At 45.7% G+C, this 15,539-nt stretch overlaps 1 protein-coding gene across 3 annotated transcripts in view; it reads left to right on the top strand.

Moving 5' to 3' along the window:
* The window catches only part of UPP1 (uridine phosphorylase 1), a 65,836-nt gene that overhangs the window by 19,992 nt on the left and 30,305 nt on the right, over positions 1-15,539 (top strand). For 2 of the 3 annotated variants that reach the window (XM_063922643.1, XM_063922642.1), the window contains exons 3-4: positions 9,650-9,770; positions 13,847-14,005. In XM_063922643.1, coding sequence (XP_063778713.1) covers positions 9,650-9,770; positions 13,847-14,005 — 280 coding nt within the window. The remainder of the gene's footprint in view (positions 1-9,649; positions 9,771-13,846; positions 14,006-15,539) is intronic. The other variant, XM_063922644.1, reaches the window with a different exon arrangement.

The following is a 15,539-nucleotide window of genomic DNA, read 5'->3' as shown; positions in this document are numbered from 1 at the left end:
TGGGGAAGGAGGGGGGGTCACCCGGGATTGAGTGGCCACACCACCCCAATTTAGCCACACCCCCTCCAAGTACCAGAGTGTCAGCAGCCCTGAGCACTTATGATGTTGATACACATAAGGGAAGGTTGTATTACAAGATGTGTATAGCTGTCCATACGAGCGAATAAACTTACTTTCTTCCATTCACATAGTATGGGAGCATACCCTGTTTTCCATTCGTTCAGTGGAGTTACCTCCATTTAACTTGTCAAGTCAATTAAAAATGCTGAATATAACTTAAAATGCATTTTTAAAGGCAAATCAAATGCCAGTGAACAAGTGGTCTTTAGTTAAAATTAGAGATGTGCACCGGAAATTTTTCAGGTTTTGTGTTTTGGTTTTGGATTCGGTTCGCGGCCGTGTTTTGGATTCGGACGCGTTTTGGCAAAACCTTTCTGAAAATTTTTTGTCGGATTCGGGTGTGTTTTGGATTCGGTGTTTTTTCAAAACCCCCGCAAAAACAGCTTAAATCATAGAATTTGGTGGTAATTTTGATCCTATAGTATTAATAACCTCAATAACCATAATTTACACTCATTTCCAGTCTATTCTGAACACCTCACACCTCACAATGGCCCTCATTCTGAGTTGTTCGCTCGCTAGCTGCTTTTAGCAGCATTGCACACGCTAGGCCGCCGCCCTCTGGGAGTGTGTCTTAGCTTAGCAGAATAGCGAACGAAAGATTAGCAGAACTGCTGCTAAAAAATGTCATGCTGTTTCTGAGTAGCTACAGACCTACTCCTAGACTGCAATCACCTCAGTTCGTTTAGTTCCTGGTTTGACGTCACAAACACGCCCTGCGTTCGGCCAGCCACTCCTGCATTTTTACCTGGCACGCCTGCGTTTTTTAGCACACTCCCTGAAAACGGGCAGTTACCTCCCAGAAACGCCCCTTTCCTGTCAATCACTCACCTATCAGCAGTGCGAATGAAAAGCGCTGCGTTGCGAAAAACGGCAACGAGCAAACAACTCGGAATAACCACCAATATTATTTTTAGTCCTAAAATTTGCACCGAGGTCGCTGGATGACTAAGCTAAGCGACCCAAGTGGGCGGCACAAACACCTGGCCCATCTAGGAGTGGCACTGCAGTGTCAGACAGGATTGGCCCCAAACATCACATGATGCAAAGATAAAAAAAAAAAAAAGAGGCGCAAGATGGAATTGTTCTTTGGCACACAGAGTATTAATTCGTTCCCACTGGAATCCACCATCTCAGGTCCCTGTGTACTTTCTGGAGGCAATTGCTGGTGAATGTCTCCACGGAGGAATTGATTATAATTCATTTTGATGAACATCATCTTCTCCACATTTTGTGGAAGTAACCTCGTACGCCGATCGCTGACAAGGTGACCGGCTGCACTAAACACTCTTTCGGAGTACACACTGGAGGGGGGGGCAACTTAGGTAAAATAAAGCCAGTTTGTGCAAGGGCCTCCAAATTGCCTCATTTTCCTGCCAGTATACGTACAGACTGTCTGACCTGCCTACTTGGATGCTGTCACTCATATAATCCTCCACCATTCTTTCAATGGTGACAGAATCATATGCAGTGACAGTAGACGACATGTCAGTAATCGTTGGCAGTTCCTTCAGTCCGGACCAGATGTCAGCACTCGCTCCAGACTGCCCTGCATCACCGCCAGCGGGTGGGCTCGGAATTCTTAGCCTTTTCCTCCCAGCCCCAGTTGCGGGAGAATGTGAAGGAGGAGCTGTTGACGGGTCACGTTCAGCTTGAGTTGCCAAGTGTCTCACCAGCAGGTCTTTGAACCTCTGCAGACTTGTGTCTGCCGGAAAGAGAGATACAACGTAGGCTTTAAACCTAGGATCGAGCACGGTGGCCAAAATGTAGTGCTCTGATTTCAACAGATTGACCACCCATGAATCCTGGTTAAGCGAATGAAGGGCTCCTTCCACAAGTCCCACATGCCTAGCGGAATCGCTCCATTTTAGCTCCTCCTTCAATCTCTCCAGCTGCTTCTGCAAAAGCCTGATGAGGGGAATGACCTGACTCAGGCTGGCAGTGTTTGAACTGACTTCACGTGTGGCAAGTTCAAAGGGTTGCAGAACCTTGCACAACGTTGAAATCATTCTCCACTGCGCTTGAGTCAGGTGCATTCCCCCTCCTTTGCCTATATCGTAGGCAGATGTATAGGCTTGAATGGCCTTTTGCTACTCCTCCATCCTCTGAAGCATATAGAGGGTTGAATTCCACCTTGTTACCACCTCTTGCTTCAGAAGATGGCGTGGTATGTTCAGGAGTGTTTGCTGGTGCTCCAGTCTTCAGCATGTGGTGGCTGAATGCCGAAAGTGGCCCGCAATTCTTCGGGCCACCGACAGCATCTCTTGCAGGGCCCTATCGTTTTTTTTTAAATTCTGCACCTCCAAATTCAATGTATGTGCAAAACATGTGACATGCTGGAATTTGCCCACATGTAATGCACGCACAATATTGGTGGAGTTGTCCGATGTCACAAATCCCCAGGAGAGTCCAATTGGGGTAAGCCATTCTGCGATGATGTTCCTCAGTTTCCGTAAGAGGTTGTCAGCTGTGTGCCTCTTATGGAAAGCGGTGATACAAAGCGTAGCCTGCCTAGGAATGAGTTGGCGTTTGCGAGATGCTGCTACTGGTGCCGCCGCTGCTGTTCTTGCTGCGGGAGGCAATACATCTACCCAGTGGGCTTTTACAGTCATATAGTCCTGAGTTTGCCCTGCTCCACTTGTCCACATGTTCGTGGTTAAGTGGACATTGGGTACAACTGCATTTTTTAGGACACTGGTGAATCTTTTTCTGACGTCTGTGTACATTCTCGGTATCGCCTGCCTAGAGAAGTGAAACCTAGATGGTATTTGGTACCGGGGACACACTACCTCAAGAAATTCTCTAAGTCCCTGTGAACTAACGGTGGATACCGGACGCACGTCTAACACCAACACAGCTGCCAAGGCCTGAGTTATCCGCTTTGCAACAGGATGACTGCTGTGATATTTCATCTTCCTCGCAAAGGACTGTTGGACAGTCAATTGCTTACTGGAAGTAGTACAAGTGGTCTTCCGACTTCCCCTCTGGGATGATGATCGACTCCCAGCAGCAACAACAGCAGCGCCAGCAGCAGTAGGCGTTACACTCAAGGATCCATCGGAGGAATCGCAGTCAGGAGAGGACTCGTCAGACTTGCCAGTGACATGGCCTGCAGGACTATTGGCGTTCCTGTCTAAGGAGGAGGAAATTGACACTGAGGGAGTTGGTGGTATGGTTTGCGGGAGCTTGGGTACAAGAGGAAGGGATTTAGTTGTCAGTGGACTGCTTCCGCTGTCACCCAAAGTTTTTGAACTTGTCAATGACTTCTGATGAATGCGCTCCAGGTGACGTATAAGGGAGGATGTTCCTAAGTGGTTAACGTCCTTACCCCTACTTATTACAGCTTGACAAAGGCAACACACGGCTTGACACCTGTTGTCCGCATTTTCTGTTAAAATAATTCCACACCGAAGAGGTGATTTTTTTTGTAATTTGACCAGGCATGTCAATGGCCATATGTTCATCCCACGGACAACAGGTGTCTCCCCGGGTGCCTGACTTAAACAAACCACCTCACCATCAGAATCCTCCTCGTCAATTTCCTCAGCGCCAGCAACACCCATAGCCTCATCCTGGTGTACTTCAACAGTCAGGGCCATCTTAACAGCAGTGTAGGCCCCTGGGCACAGCAATGCACTGGGCCCCCTACCCATCCTCCAGCATTATGGGTGGGGGTTGCTATCAGCGGCAGCTTTGATGTCCCATGGGCGGTAGAGGTGTTCTATCTTCCGCTCAACATGTAGGACCTGGAGCAGTAATTTCTGCTAATTACTCCTTTACTGCCCAGATGGGGCTAAACTGTAGAAGGGGGCATTGGGCTGAATGAAGAATCTGTGGTACATGACTTCCAGGTTGTTAGGTGGTGTTTAATATGTAGAGGAGGGGTGGATAGTGGTGTGGGCTTAATATTTATCATTTTCTGGTGGGGGGGGGGCAGATTGCTTGACTGCAGATATCTCAAGTTCCTGAAAATATATTTCTTAGCTTAGATTGGGGAAAAAAATAGAGAGTCCAACCTTTCAGGAGGTACTGGGGACTTGGGGATCAGAGTTCAGGAGCCAGAGCAATTCACCAACGAAAATATAAAACTGCATATTAGTCGTGTGGAGCTGAAGCAGAGACCAGCTGCTTGAAGGCTGATATCTCTGGTTCTGGGCATAGTAGAGACAATTTGCCAGTGTCCACCAAAAGGGGAGAGTCACAGCTTTTGGATTATACCCTCAGACAATCTCTAAATCAGACAGTACCTGAGATATCTGACTGGAAAGAGCAATTAACAGGCTTGGATGGGGACCTCTGCTTTCAAGTCAGATATCACCAGTTCCCCAGGGCCGATTTTCAAAAATCTGGTACCCCTGGAAAGAGGGGACCCTCAGCTATCAGCCTAGGGCCATTAAACTCCTGGGGCCCTTGGTCAAGAGCCCATTGAGCCGATACGAAAAGACGGCCCTGTCAACAGTGACATCTTCAATTTGACTATCAGGAACTGGACTGCGGGTGCTCCTTCCAGCACTTCCAGGGGGCGTGCAAATGGTGGAAGGAGCCACCTCTTCCCGTCCAGTGTTGGGAAGGTCAGGCATCGCAACCGACACAATTGGACTCTCCTTGGGGATTTGTGATTTAGAAGAACGCACAGTTCTTTGATGTGCTTTTGCCATCTTAACTCTTTTCAGTTTTCTAGCAGGAGGATGAGTGCTTCCATCCTCATGTGAAGCTGAACCACTAGCCATGAACATAGGCCAGGGCCTCAGCCATTCCTTGCCACTCCGTGTCATAAATGGCATATTGGCAAGTTTACGCTTCTCTTTAGACGCTTTTAATTTAGATTTTTGGGTCATTTTACTGAACTTTTGTTTTTTGGATTTTACATGCTCTCTACTATGACATTGGGCATCGGCCTTGGCAGACGACGTTGATGGCATTTCATCATCTCTGCCATGACTAGTGACAGCAGCTTCAGCACTAGGTGGAAGTGGATCTTGATCTTTCCCTATTTCACCCTCCACATTTCTGTTCTCCATTTTTTAATGTGTGGAATTATATGCCAGTAATATTATTATATCAATAGCAATGGCCTACTGTACTGTACAACTATATACTGTTGGTCACCAAAATGCTGCACTGTACTACTATATATACTGCTCACAAAAATGCAGCACAGATATGGAATGGATACTTGCAGTGACACAGAGCTACAAGATACAGCAATGGCCTACTGTACTGTACAACTATATACTGTTTGTCACCAAAATGCTGCACTGTACTACTATATATACTGCTCACAAAAATGCAGCACAGATATGGAATGGATACTTGCAGTGACACGGAGCTGCAAGATACAGCAATGGCCTACTGTACTATACAACTATATACTGTTGGTCACCAAAATGCTGCACTGTACTACTATATATACTGCTTACAAAAATGCAGCACAGATATGGAATGGATACTTGCAGTGACACAGAGCTGCAAGATACAGCAATGGCCTACTGTACTGTACAACTATATACTGTTGGTCACCAAAATGCTGCACTGTACTACTATATATACTGCTCACAAAAATGCAGCACAGATATGGAATGGATACTTGCAGTGACACGGAGCTGCAAGATACAGCAATGGCCTACTGTACTATACAACTATATACTGTTGGTCACCAAAATGCTGCACTGTACTACTATATATACTGCTCACAAAATGCAGCACAGATAAGGAATGGATACTTGCAGTGACATGGAGCTGCAAGATACAGCAATGGCCTACTGGACTGTACAACTATATACTGTTGGTCACCAAAATGCTGCACTGTACTACTATATATACTGCTCACAAAAATGTAGCACAGTAATGGAATGGATACTTGCAGTGACACAGAGCTGCAAGATACAGCAATGGCCTACTGTACTGTACACCTATAAACTGTTGGTCACCAAAATGCTGCACTGTACTACTAAATATACTGCTCACAAAAATGCAGCACAGATATGGAATGGATACTTGCAGTGACACAGAGCTGCAAAATACAGCAATGGCCTACTGTACTGTACAACTATATACTGTTGGTCACCAAAATGCTGCACTGTACTACTAAATATACTGCTCACAAAAATGCAGCACAGATATGGAATGGATACTTGCAGTGACACGGAGCTGCAAGATACAGCAATGGCCTACTGTACTGTACAACTATATACTGTTGGTCACCAAAATGCTGCACTGTACTACTAAATATACTGCTCACAAAAATGCAGCACAGATAAGGAATGGATACTTGCAGTGACACTGAGCTGCAAGATACAGCAATGACCTACTGTACAACTATATACTTTTGGTCACCAAAATGCTGCACTGTACTACTACAGGTTGAGTATCCCATATCCAAATATTCCGAAATACGGAATATTCCGAAATACAGACTTTTTTGAGTGAGAGTGAGATAGTGAAACCTTTGTTTTTTGATGGCTCAATGTACACAAACTTTGTTTAATACACAGAGTTATTAAAAATATTGTATTAAATGACCTTCAGGCTGTGTGTATAAGGTGTATATGAAACATAAATGAATTGTGTGAATTGACAATTCTAAATTTCTTTGTCGTATAACCAACCCTTTATGAAGTCTAAGAACACTGTACGCTGTTTACTTAAGAAGTATCGTATGGGTACGCTAGTTGCGTAACGATCGCTCAGCCGTAGGCGAGACGCTCAAGCGTCACGTTCGCTCACGGCCCAGAGATCATGGGACAGAATGATTCGCTATGGCGTAGCGGTTCGCTCGAGACCACGAGGAGATCACCAGCGGCGCAGACGCTCACAACGCTATACTTTTATGTTTAAACCTTATACCAATGAAATACACAGAATAACTTAATGTGGATACAGGGTGTAAGTGCAACCTTGTGTAACCTGACTAACTACAAAGCTGCTTGAGCGTCACCGACGCTCAAGTGAACACTTAACACTATAGAAAATACACAGATACTGGTTTAGGGTCCAACGCCTATTAACTGTATTATATCTAATATACTGGTAAAAAGGGGATAACAGTACAAATGATACACTACAATATAACAAAGACTTCCTAACCAAAATAGCTACACTAGAAATACAATACAATTACTATTTATGGGAAAATGGAAGGGGAAGAGAAGAAGAGAGAGATAGAGAGAAATGGCTCATGATAACATTAAATAAGAGACAACATGGTTGCAGATAAAACTACACATGTGAGAGACAATCGCTGCGCAGTTAGTCAATGCTGAATACAGCATGGGATGGAAGCTAGACTCCATTTTGAGAAACCTCCACTTGATTCCAAAGACCACACCACATGGCTGAAAGGGGGAGGGGAAGACATCCAGCAGCAGCCATTTTAGATTTGCAGGTCCAAACACATGGCACTTTATTCCAAAATGTCCAAGCCTCAAAACAATGCATATGTTCTGATTTTACAATTCCAAACCATCTAAATCACCTTTCACAATGTAATCCAACTTCCTAGAACCATCTCATAATTTCACATCCCAAACAACTTCAGTATCTCAATAACCAGAGCATATTCATCACAAGACCAGATCACAATGTAATTAACACAAACGTAACTGCATGGTGGTATTTATGATTAACAGGATATATATTATAACTAACCAGCACAATCTATTTTAAATCTCCATAGGCAAACAAATACCACAAATACTATGCTACAGATTGTATACTGTTCCAATTCATCACGGACTTCACAGAGTATCCACAAACACCCAACAATCACACAACCAAGTTACAATATCCTATTTAAACCAGAAAGCAATCTGTCTGTTTCCTTATCTAGCCATGTGAGGTTCAATACTTAGCCTTTAGTTTGGAGGATGTCCTGGGGATTCAGCCGCCATGCTGCTTGGTGCCAGGTAGCTGTGTGTGTGTCTGTGAGTGTAGCTACATTACATCTGTTCTCTGAGGCCACACCTGACCACTACCTTCCTGTTTGACCAGTACCTGGGGGAGGGGTCTTTCTTTCTCCTTTGTATATGCTAATCAGGTTCAGCCCTGAAAACTTAGTAAAAGGTTGTCTTGAGCATCCATTGTTCTAACAATATGATCTTAGCTTTTATACATATAATCATATCTATCCGCTGCAATGTCCCACAACAACACAACAGGCCTCAAACTAACCCACACCTCATTCTGCTTGCTTCAATACCAAACATGATGTGTTTATCTGGTTCGGTTCGAATGATACACATCCATGACATTAATTCATTAGCCAATTCTAAATCTCCATGATGTCTGGTGCTGTTCATTATTATAACCATGTACTGTATGAAACAAGTGCCGAATCCATCTCAGTGCCATGTCCGAGCAAATGCGTGTGTTTCCATATATTGCTGTGCTCGCTGCGCATATTTGCAAGTATAGCGACTTATATGTGTGCAGTTTATATGGTCTCTCTATGTAATATTTTTGACTTTGACAGAATGTAGACACACTTTGTTTAATGCACAAAGTTATAAAAAATATTGGTTAAAATGACCTTCAGGCTGTGTGTATAAGGTGTATATGTAACATAAATGCATTCTGTGCTTAGACTTAGGTCCCATCACCATGATATCTCACTATGGTATGCAATTATTCCAAAATACGGAAAAATCCGATATCCAAAGTACCTCTGGTCCCAAGCATTTTGGATAAGGGAGACTCAACCTGTATATATACTGCTCACAAAAATGCAGCACAGATATGGAATGGATACTTGCAGTGACACAGAGCTGCAAGATACAGCAATGGCCTACTGTACTGTACAACTATATACTGTTGGTCACCAAAATGCTGCACTGTACTACTAAATATACTGCTCACAAAAATGCAGCACAGGTAAGGAATGGATACTTGCAGTGACACGGAGCTGCAAGATACAGCAATGGCCTACTGTACTGTACAACTATATACTGTTGGTCACCAAAATGCTGCACTGTACTACTATATATACTGCTCACAAAAATGCAGCACAGATATGGAATGGATACTTGCAGTGACACGGAGCTGCAAGATACAGCTATGGCCTACTGTACTGTACAACTATATACTGCTGGTCACCAAAATGCAGCACACTGAGCACAGATATTTGCAGCACACTGAGCACAGATATGGAGCTTTTCAGGCAGAGAACGTAGATATTTGCAGCACACTGAGCACAGATATTTGTAGCCACGTCCTCTCCGTTCAATCTCCAATGCACGAGTGAAAATGGCGGTGACGCGCGGCTCTTTTTATAGAATACGTATCTCGCGAGAATCCGCCAGCGGGATGATGACGTTCGGCCGCGTTCAGGTTAACCGAGCAAGGTGGGAAGATCCGAGGCTGCCTCGGACCCGTGTAAAATAGGTGAAGTTCAGGGGGGTTCGGATCTCGACGAACCGGACCCGCTCATCTCTAGTTACAATACATCCTAAAAGAACTAATATTGCATTTACATTTATTTTACAGTAACTAATCAACACTTGGGATTTCCATTTTTTATGTCTTGTTCTATTAGAGAGGAAAGGCACATTCACCTTTCAAATCCTCACCTGGAAAAAATGAAAGAAGACATATTGTACCATTTTGATCTTGGAACAAGTACTCATGATTTCCCAGCCCTGTTTGGTGATGTTAAGGTGAGAAATACAATTACTAATTTGTTCAGTATTCACACTATCTTCTTGTCTCTCTCCTTTGCTGTCTACTTTCTTAAACTCACTTCTTTGCCATACAGTGCTGCGACTAGCATGCAGTGCACCGTACAAGCTATAGAAGCGCACTGTGCTCCGAGTTAGCAGTATCAACCTCCGCTTTGCCTCCCAGATGGGGGGATTTGGTGTAGCTTATAGGGGGGGTGTAGTGTGGTGATGTAGTGTACCATATAGGGTATGTAGTGTAGTAATATATTGCAATATATAGGGGCATGTAGAGCACTGATGTGGTGTAGCTTATCAGGGTATGTAGTGTAGTGCACAGGGGTAGTGATGTAGTTCAGCATGTAGGGGGTAATTCAGACCTGATCGCTCGCTAGCATTTTTTGCAGTGCTGCAATCAGGTCAGAACTGCGCATGCGTATGCACCGCAATGCGCATCGCACGGGTACAAAGCAGATCGCCGCTCAGCGATGGGTTTGTGCGAAGAATTCATCCGCACGGGCGACCGCAAGGTGGTTGACAGGAAGAAGGCATTTGTGGGTGTCAACTGACCGTTTTCTGGGAGTGTTTGGCTAAACGCAGGCATTCCCAAGCGTTTGCAGGACGGGTGTCTGATGTCAGTTCCGGTCCTGAACAGGCTGAAGTGTCGCAGCGGCTGAGTAAATCCTGGGCTACTCAGAAACTGCACAAAATCTTTTTGGACCACTCGGCTGCACATGCGATCGCACACTTGCACAGCTAAAATACATTCCCCGGTGGGCGGTGACTATGTGAATGCAGGACTGCAAAAAACAGCTAGCAAGTGATCAGGTCTGAATTACCCCCCTAGTGTAGTGATGTGGTGCAGTGGATAGGGGAATGTAGTGCAGTGATGAAGTGTTATGATATAGGGGGTCATTCCGAGTTGATCGTAGCTGTGCTAAATTTAGATTTCAGTTTGAACACACCCCACCGGGGCCAGACTGGCCATCTGGCACTCCTGGCAAATGCCAGAAGGGCCGATGGCCACGTGGGCCGGTCCAGCACTCACTGAGACACGCTGCCGCTCAGTCCGGCGGTAGCGTGTCTCAGCTGTCAGGGGAGGAGAGCGCGCCAGCGCGGCTATGTCTGGCGGCGTATAGTGTACTTCAAACTAGCCGCCGGTTCGTGAGCCAATCAGAGCTTGCGGACCGGCAGCCAATCAGGAGCCGCCGCTGCCGAGCTCTGATTGGCTCACGAACCGGCGGCTGGTTTGAAGTCCGCTACACGCCGCCAGACATAGCCGCGCTGGCGCGCTATCAGCTCATGACAGCCCTCAGTCACATCCCAGCCGGAGGAGCAGCAGCAGCAGCGGTAAGCAGCTGCAGCACTGCTGTGGGGGCAATTGGCTGGCACTGTGGGGGCAATTGTTTACCTGGCACTGTGGGGGCATTTGTATACCTGGCACTGGGGGCAATTGGCTGGCACTGTGAGGGCATTTGTATACCTGGCACTGTGGGGACAATTGTTTACCTGGCACTGTGGGGGCATTTGTATACCTGGCACTGTGGGGGCAATTTGTATACCTGGCACTGTGGGGACAATTGTTACCTGGCACTGTGGGGGCATTTGTATACCTGGCACTGTGGGGGCAATTGGCTGGCACTGTGGGGGCAATTGTTTACCTGGCACTGTGGGGGCATTTGTATACCTGGCACTGTGGGGGCAATTGTTTACCTGGCACTGTGGGGGCATTTGTATACCTGGCACTGTGGGGGCATTTGTATACCTGGCACTGTGGGGGCAATTGGCTGGCACTGTGGGGGCATTTGTATACCTGGCACTGTGGGGACATTTGTATAACTGGCACTGTGGGGGCAATTGGCTGGCACTGTGGGGGCATTTGTATACCTTGCACTGTGGGGGCATTTGTGGATCTGGCTCTGTGGGGGCATTTGTGGATCTGGCACTGTGGGGGCATTTGTGGATCTGGCTCTGTGGGGGCATTTGTGGATCTGGCACTGTGGGGGCATTTGTGGATCTGGCACTGTGGGGCATTTGTGGATCTAGCACTGTGGGGGCATTTGTGGATCTGGCACTGTGGGTGCATTTGTATACCTGGCATTGTGAGGGCATTTGTATACCTGGCACTGTGGGGCATTTGTATACCTGGCACTGTGGGGGCATTTGTATACCTGGCACTGTGGGGGCAATTGTGGATCTGGCACTGCACTATTGGGGGCATGTGTCTGTGTATCACATCCCATTTTAATTGGCCACACCAATATTTTTGGTGCGCGCGCACACAGTACCTCTATGGGACACTCTCTGTCTGATTGGTCGCCGCTTAGCCCCGCCGGGAGTGCACACAGACGCTCTCATTCTAGTGAATGGGCCACTCGCGTGTCCATGCCCCTTTTCTGGAGCGCGCACGCTTAGTTACAACCTTTATTTTTCCATACCCCCACTTCAACATTTCCACTTCAACCAATGGTTGTGTGTATTTTAATACAGAATGATGTACACTTGTATGTTGTTATAATATTAATTTATATTTGTAAGAGCATAGACTAAGAAGTAGGAGGAGTCAGGAATAATAAGGGGAGGAGTCAGATGCTGACACCGAGGTGGGCCTGTGTGCTTCAAAAATGCCAGGGCCTATTTTTGGTCCCAGTCCGGCCCTACACCCCACCCAAATCTAACTCTCTCTGCACATGTTATATCTGCCTCCCCTGCAGTGCACATGGTTTTGCCCAACTGCTAAAAACTTTCCTGCTGCAATCAACTTGGAATTACCCCCTATAATCAGGATTCCTCTACTTACAGTATATTACTAGATACCTCTGTGAACCAGCCTCCATATTAATCTCAATACTGGAGGATCTGACACATAGGTCCAGATTCAGAGGTGGATGCCGCCGCACTCACTCTAGCCTGAGATTTGAGCAAGAATCCACAGAATGTCTGTGGCTAGTACTTTAACATGTTTGGAATAACTTCCCTGCCGAGTTCCTTCAAAACTATGTGCAAGTGTACCTAGAAGAATTGATGCTGTTTTGAAGGCAAAGGGTGGTCACACCAAATATTGATTTGATTTAGATTTCTCTTCCGTTCATTCACTTTGTATTTTGTGAAAGTAAACCGTGTACAATAGAAGAAAAAGGTGTGGCTAGGAAAGTTATTCATTAAGGGTTATAAAATATTGTATTGTATGTAATATGTAATATAGAAAGTTAAGTCATCATACAAAGTTTATATATTAACAGTATTACCTTTACAACAAATAATAAAGTTTTACAATGTTTCAGCTCTTTAAGGCTTTTCACAGGTACCGTAACTGGAGGTGATAAATATATGCAATCCCAATCTGAAGTAGATCTTGCTTCTAGTGTCATTATCATTATCAGCACATAGTTTACACAAGACCTCCATTATCTGCAAAATATACAGTATGTCTCCTGAAAAATCTATGTTTGGATATGTCCAAGCTTCATTAGTCCAAAATTGACTACTTTCTCTAATGATGCCTACTAGCAGAACTACTGCCATTGGGGGAGCAACTACTGTGGGGCCCGGTGGAGAGTGGGATTTTGGTCAGTGCATGAACAGTAAAGCAGCAAACCTTGTTTCAGGCCCAGAGGTTCCAGCAAAGCGGGCTGCTAGCGGGCACTCCCAGGTGGCACATGCCTAGTGAAGCACCAAACTGTCTTTCTGTGCACTTGTGTCAGCCCCGCACAAGCTTAGAAGAAAAAAGCAAGGGTCTCAGGAAGGGAAGGACAGGCATCTCCAGTTCTCACATTTTTTTTCCCCAAAGATGCCATTTTGCACCCCTAATTGCAATCTGCCTGATTTTATAAAAAAACAGGATAATACTATTTTGTCTACTGTACATACAGTTAATAATCTTTATTTCATTGTTCCCCCCCCCCAGATTCCCAATAAATCATTATTCGCCATTAAATTATACTGAGCTTTTAGAATTTTGAAAAGCACTGCATATAACACACTGAGTTTGAAAGTTGATGTTACAACCAACAGTAATGAAATGTTACTTTTCTATTCTACACCTAGATAATAAACATACATTTTAATGTTTTCAGTTTGTATGTGTTGGAGGCAGTCCATGGAGGATGAAAGCGTTTGCTCAGTACATTACTGGAGAACTGAAGCTGGGAGACCCTAAAGCGGATATTGATAACATTTGTGCAGGAACTGACCGCTATGCTATGTACAAAGTAGGACCAGTGCTTTCAATCAGTGTAAGTTATTACATCATAGAAAATGTTTCTCTCTTTCTGCAAGTATGTATCAGTATTCAGTAGCGCTACCTCTAAGGGCAGGTCATTTTTCAGGACCACATATGTAAAGGATCGGCACAGTGGCAGCTATATGGTGATAACGGATGTGACGTGCGTATTTGCCGTCACATCTACTGTCGCTACTCTGGTGCTTATATGCCTGAATGACTCGGACAGTGATGCTTCCTCCCCGCATCTCTCCAAGTTATACCCCTTTCACACCACACAAATAACCCTGTACCAATCCGGTATATTGCCGGGTCGACGTGTGGTGTAAAAGGGGTCACTGCTGAATTCCCGGGTCGCCTGACCTGATAATTCATCCCGGGAATAAAGGAGGGTTATTCCCGGGTATAATACTGGGTCAGGTGCAGTGTAAATGTGTTGCCGTGTAGATGCAACCCGGAACCATCCACAGCGCAGAGGTGGTGTGGAGATGATCTCATCTTCCAACGCCACCTCCGCACCTTCCCCCGATGCCGGCTCTGCCCCCCACCTGTGATGGCAACCCAGTGTGTAAGGGTCCAATTCTGGGTCCCACCCAGGAAGGACCCGTTTCTAATTCCCGGGTGGGACCCAGCATTGCGATCTGAAAGCGGTCTTACAGACCTGGTTCCAGGGTTATTGAGAATCTATGAGAGCTCCTACAGGTAAGAAGGTAGCATAGGGGCATGTAACCAGGGATTGGCATTCAAAGGTTATCTACAGTACGCAGTATTTGGCTGGCAGAAGTGGGGGCATATCCCTACTATATTTTTGAACCAATCTAATTAGAGATTCTGTGCGCTCTATGCTCTATCTAGAGTATAAACCCTCCCATTTCTAGCCTAGCTATACACACATCAGCCATAACTTCAAAAGCACCTGCTTAAAAGTATGTTGGTCCCATTCATGCCACCAAAACAGCTCTGACCCATTGAGGATGTCATAGTATCTGCCACAGAGACATTAGCAGCAGATTCTAATGCTGTCTATTAATTTTTTTTATCCGCGGCTACTACTAGGGCGCAAAATGGATCAATTCAACTGTTGCTCTGTTTAGATACTCGATAGCCGAGAGGATGACATTTCTTTTGGCAGTCTCCTGAGATACGAGAAGAAATGTGCACTAAGGGCCTTATTCAGTAGCATTTGTTACTGAGATGCAACCACATCTGGCCCATTTTCGTGGCCAGTGCACACACGGGGCCTGTGTGTACGTACTGGCCACGAAATCAGCCAGATATGATTGTATCTCAGTGCTTACCCCGGGGGATGCGAACGCATCTCAGTGATGCAAACGCCCCTGCCTGATTGACAGGCAGGGCGGCCACGCGGTGTTGCAGGGGGCGGTGCGATAAAAATGGGGGCGGGTCCAGGCCATTTTCGGGGTGGCTGCGTGATGACGAAGCAAAACATGGCGATGGCGCACTTGCCTTCGCAGCTGGCGCCCATGTGCATGCTGGGTGGCCCCCAGCATGTGATCACAAGCAATTGCAGTTTGAACTGAAGCTGA

Source organism: Pseudophryne corroboree, chromosome 5 (genome assembly GCF_028390025.1).
Source record: "Pseudophryne corroboree isolate aPseCor3 chromosome 5, aPseCor3.hap2, whole genome shotgun sequence".
NCBI lineage: Eukaryota > Metazoa > Chordata > Amphibia > Anura > Myobatrachidae > Pseudophryne > Pseudophryne corroboree.
This window is presented reverse-complemented; position numbering and strand designations above follow the sequence as displayed.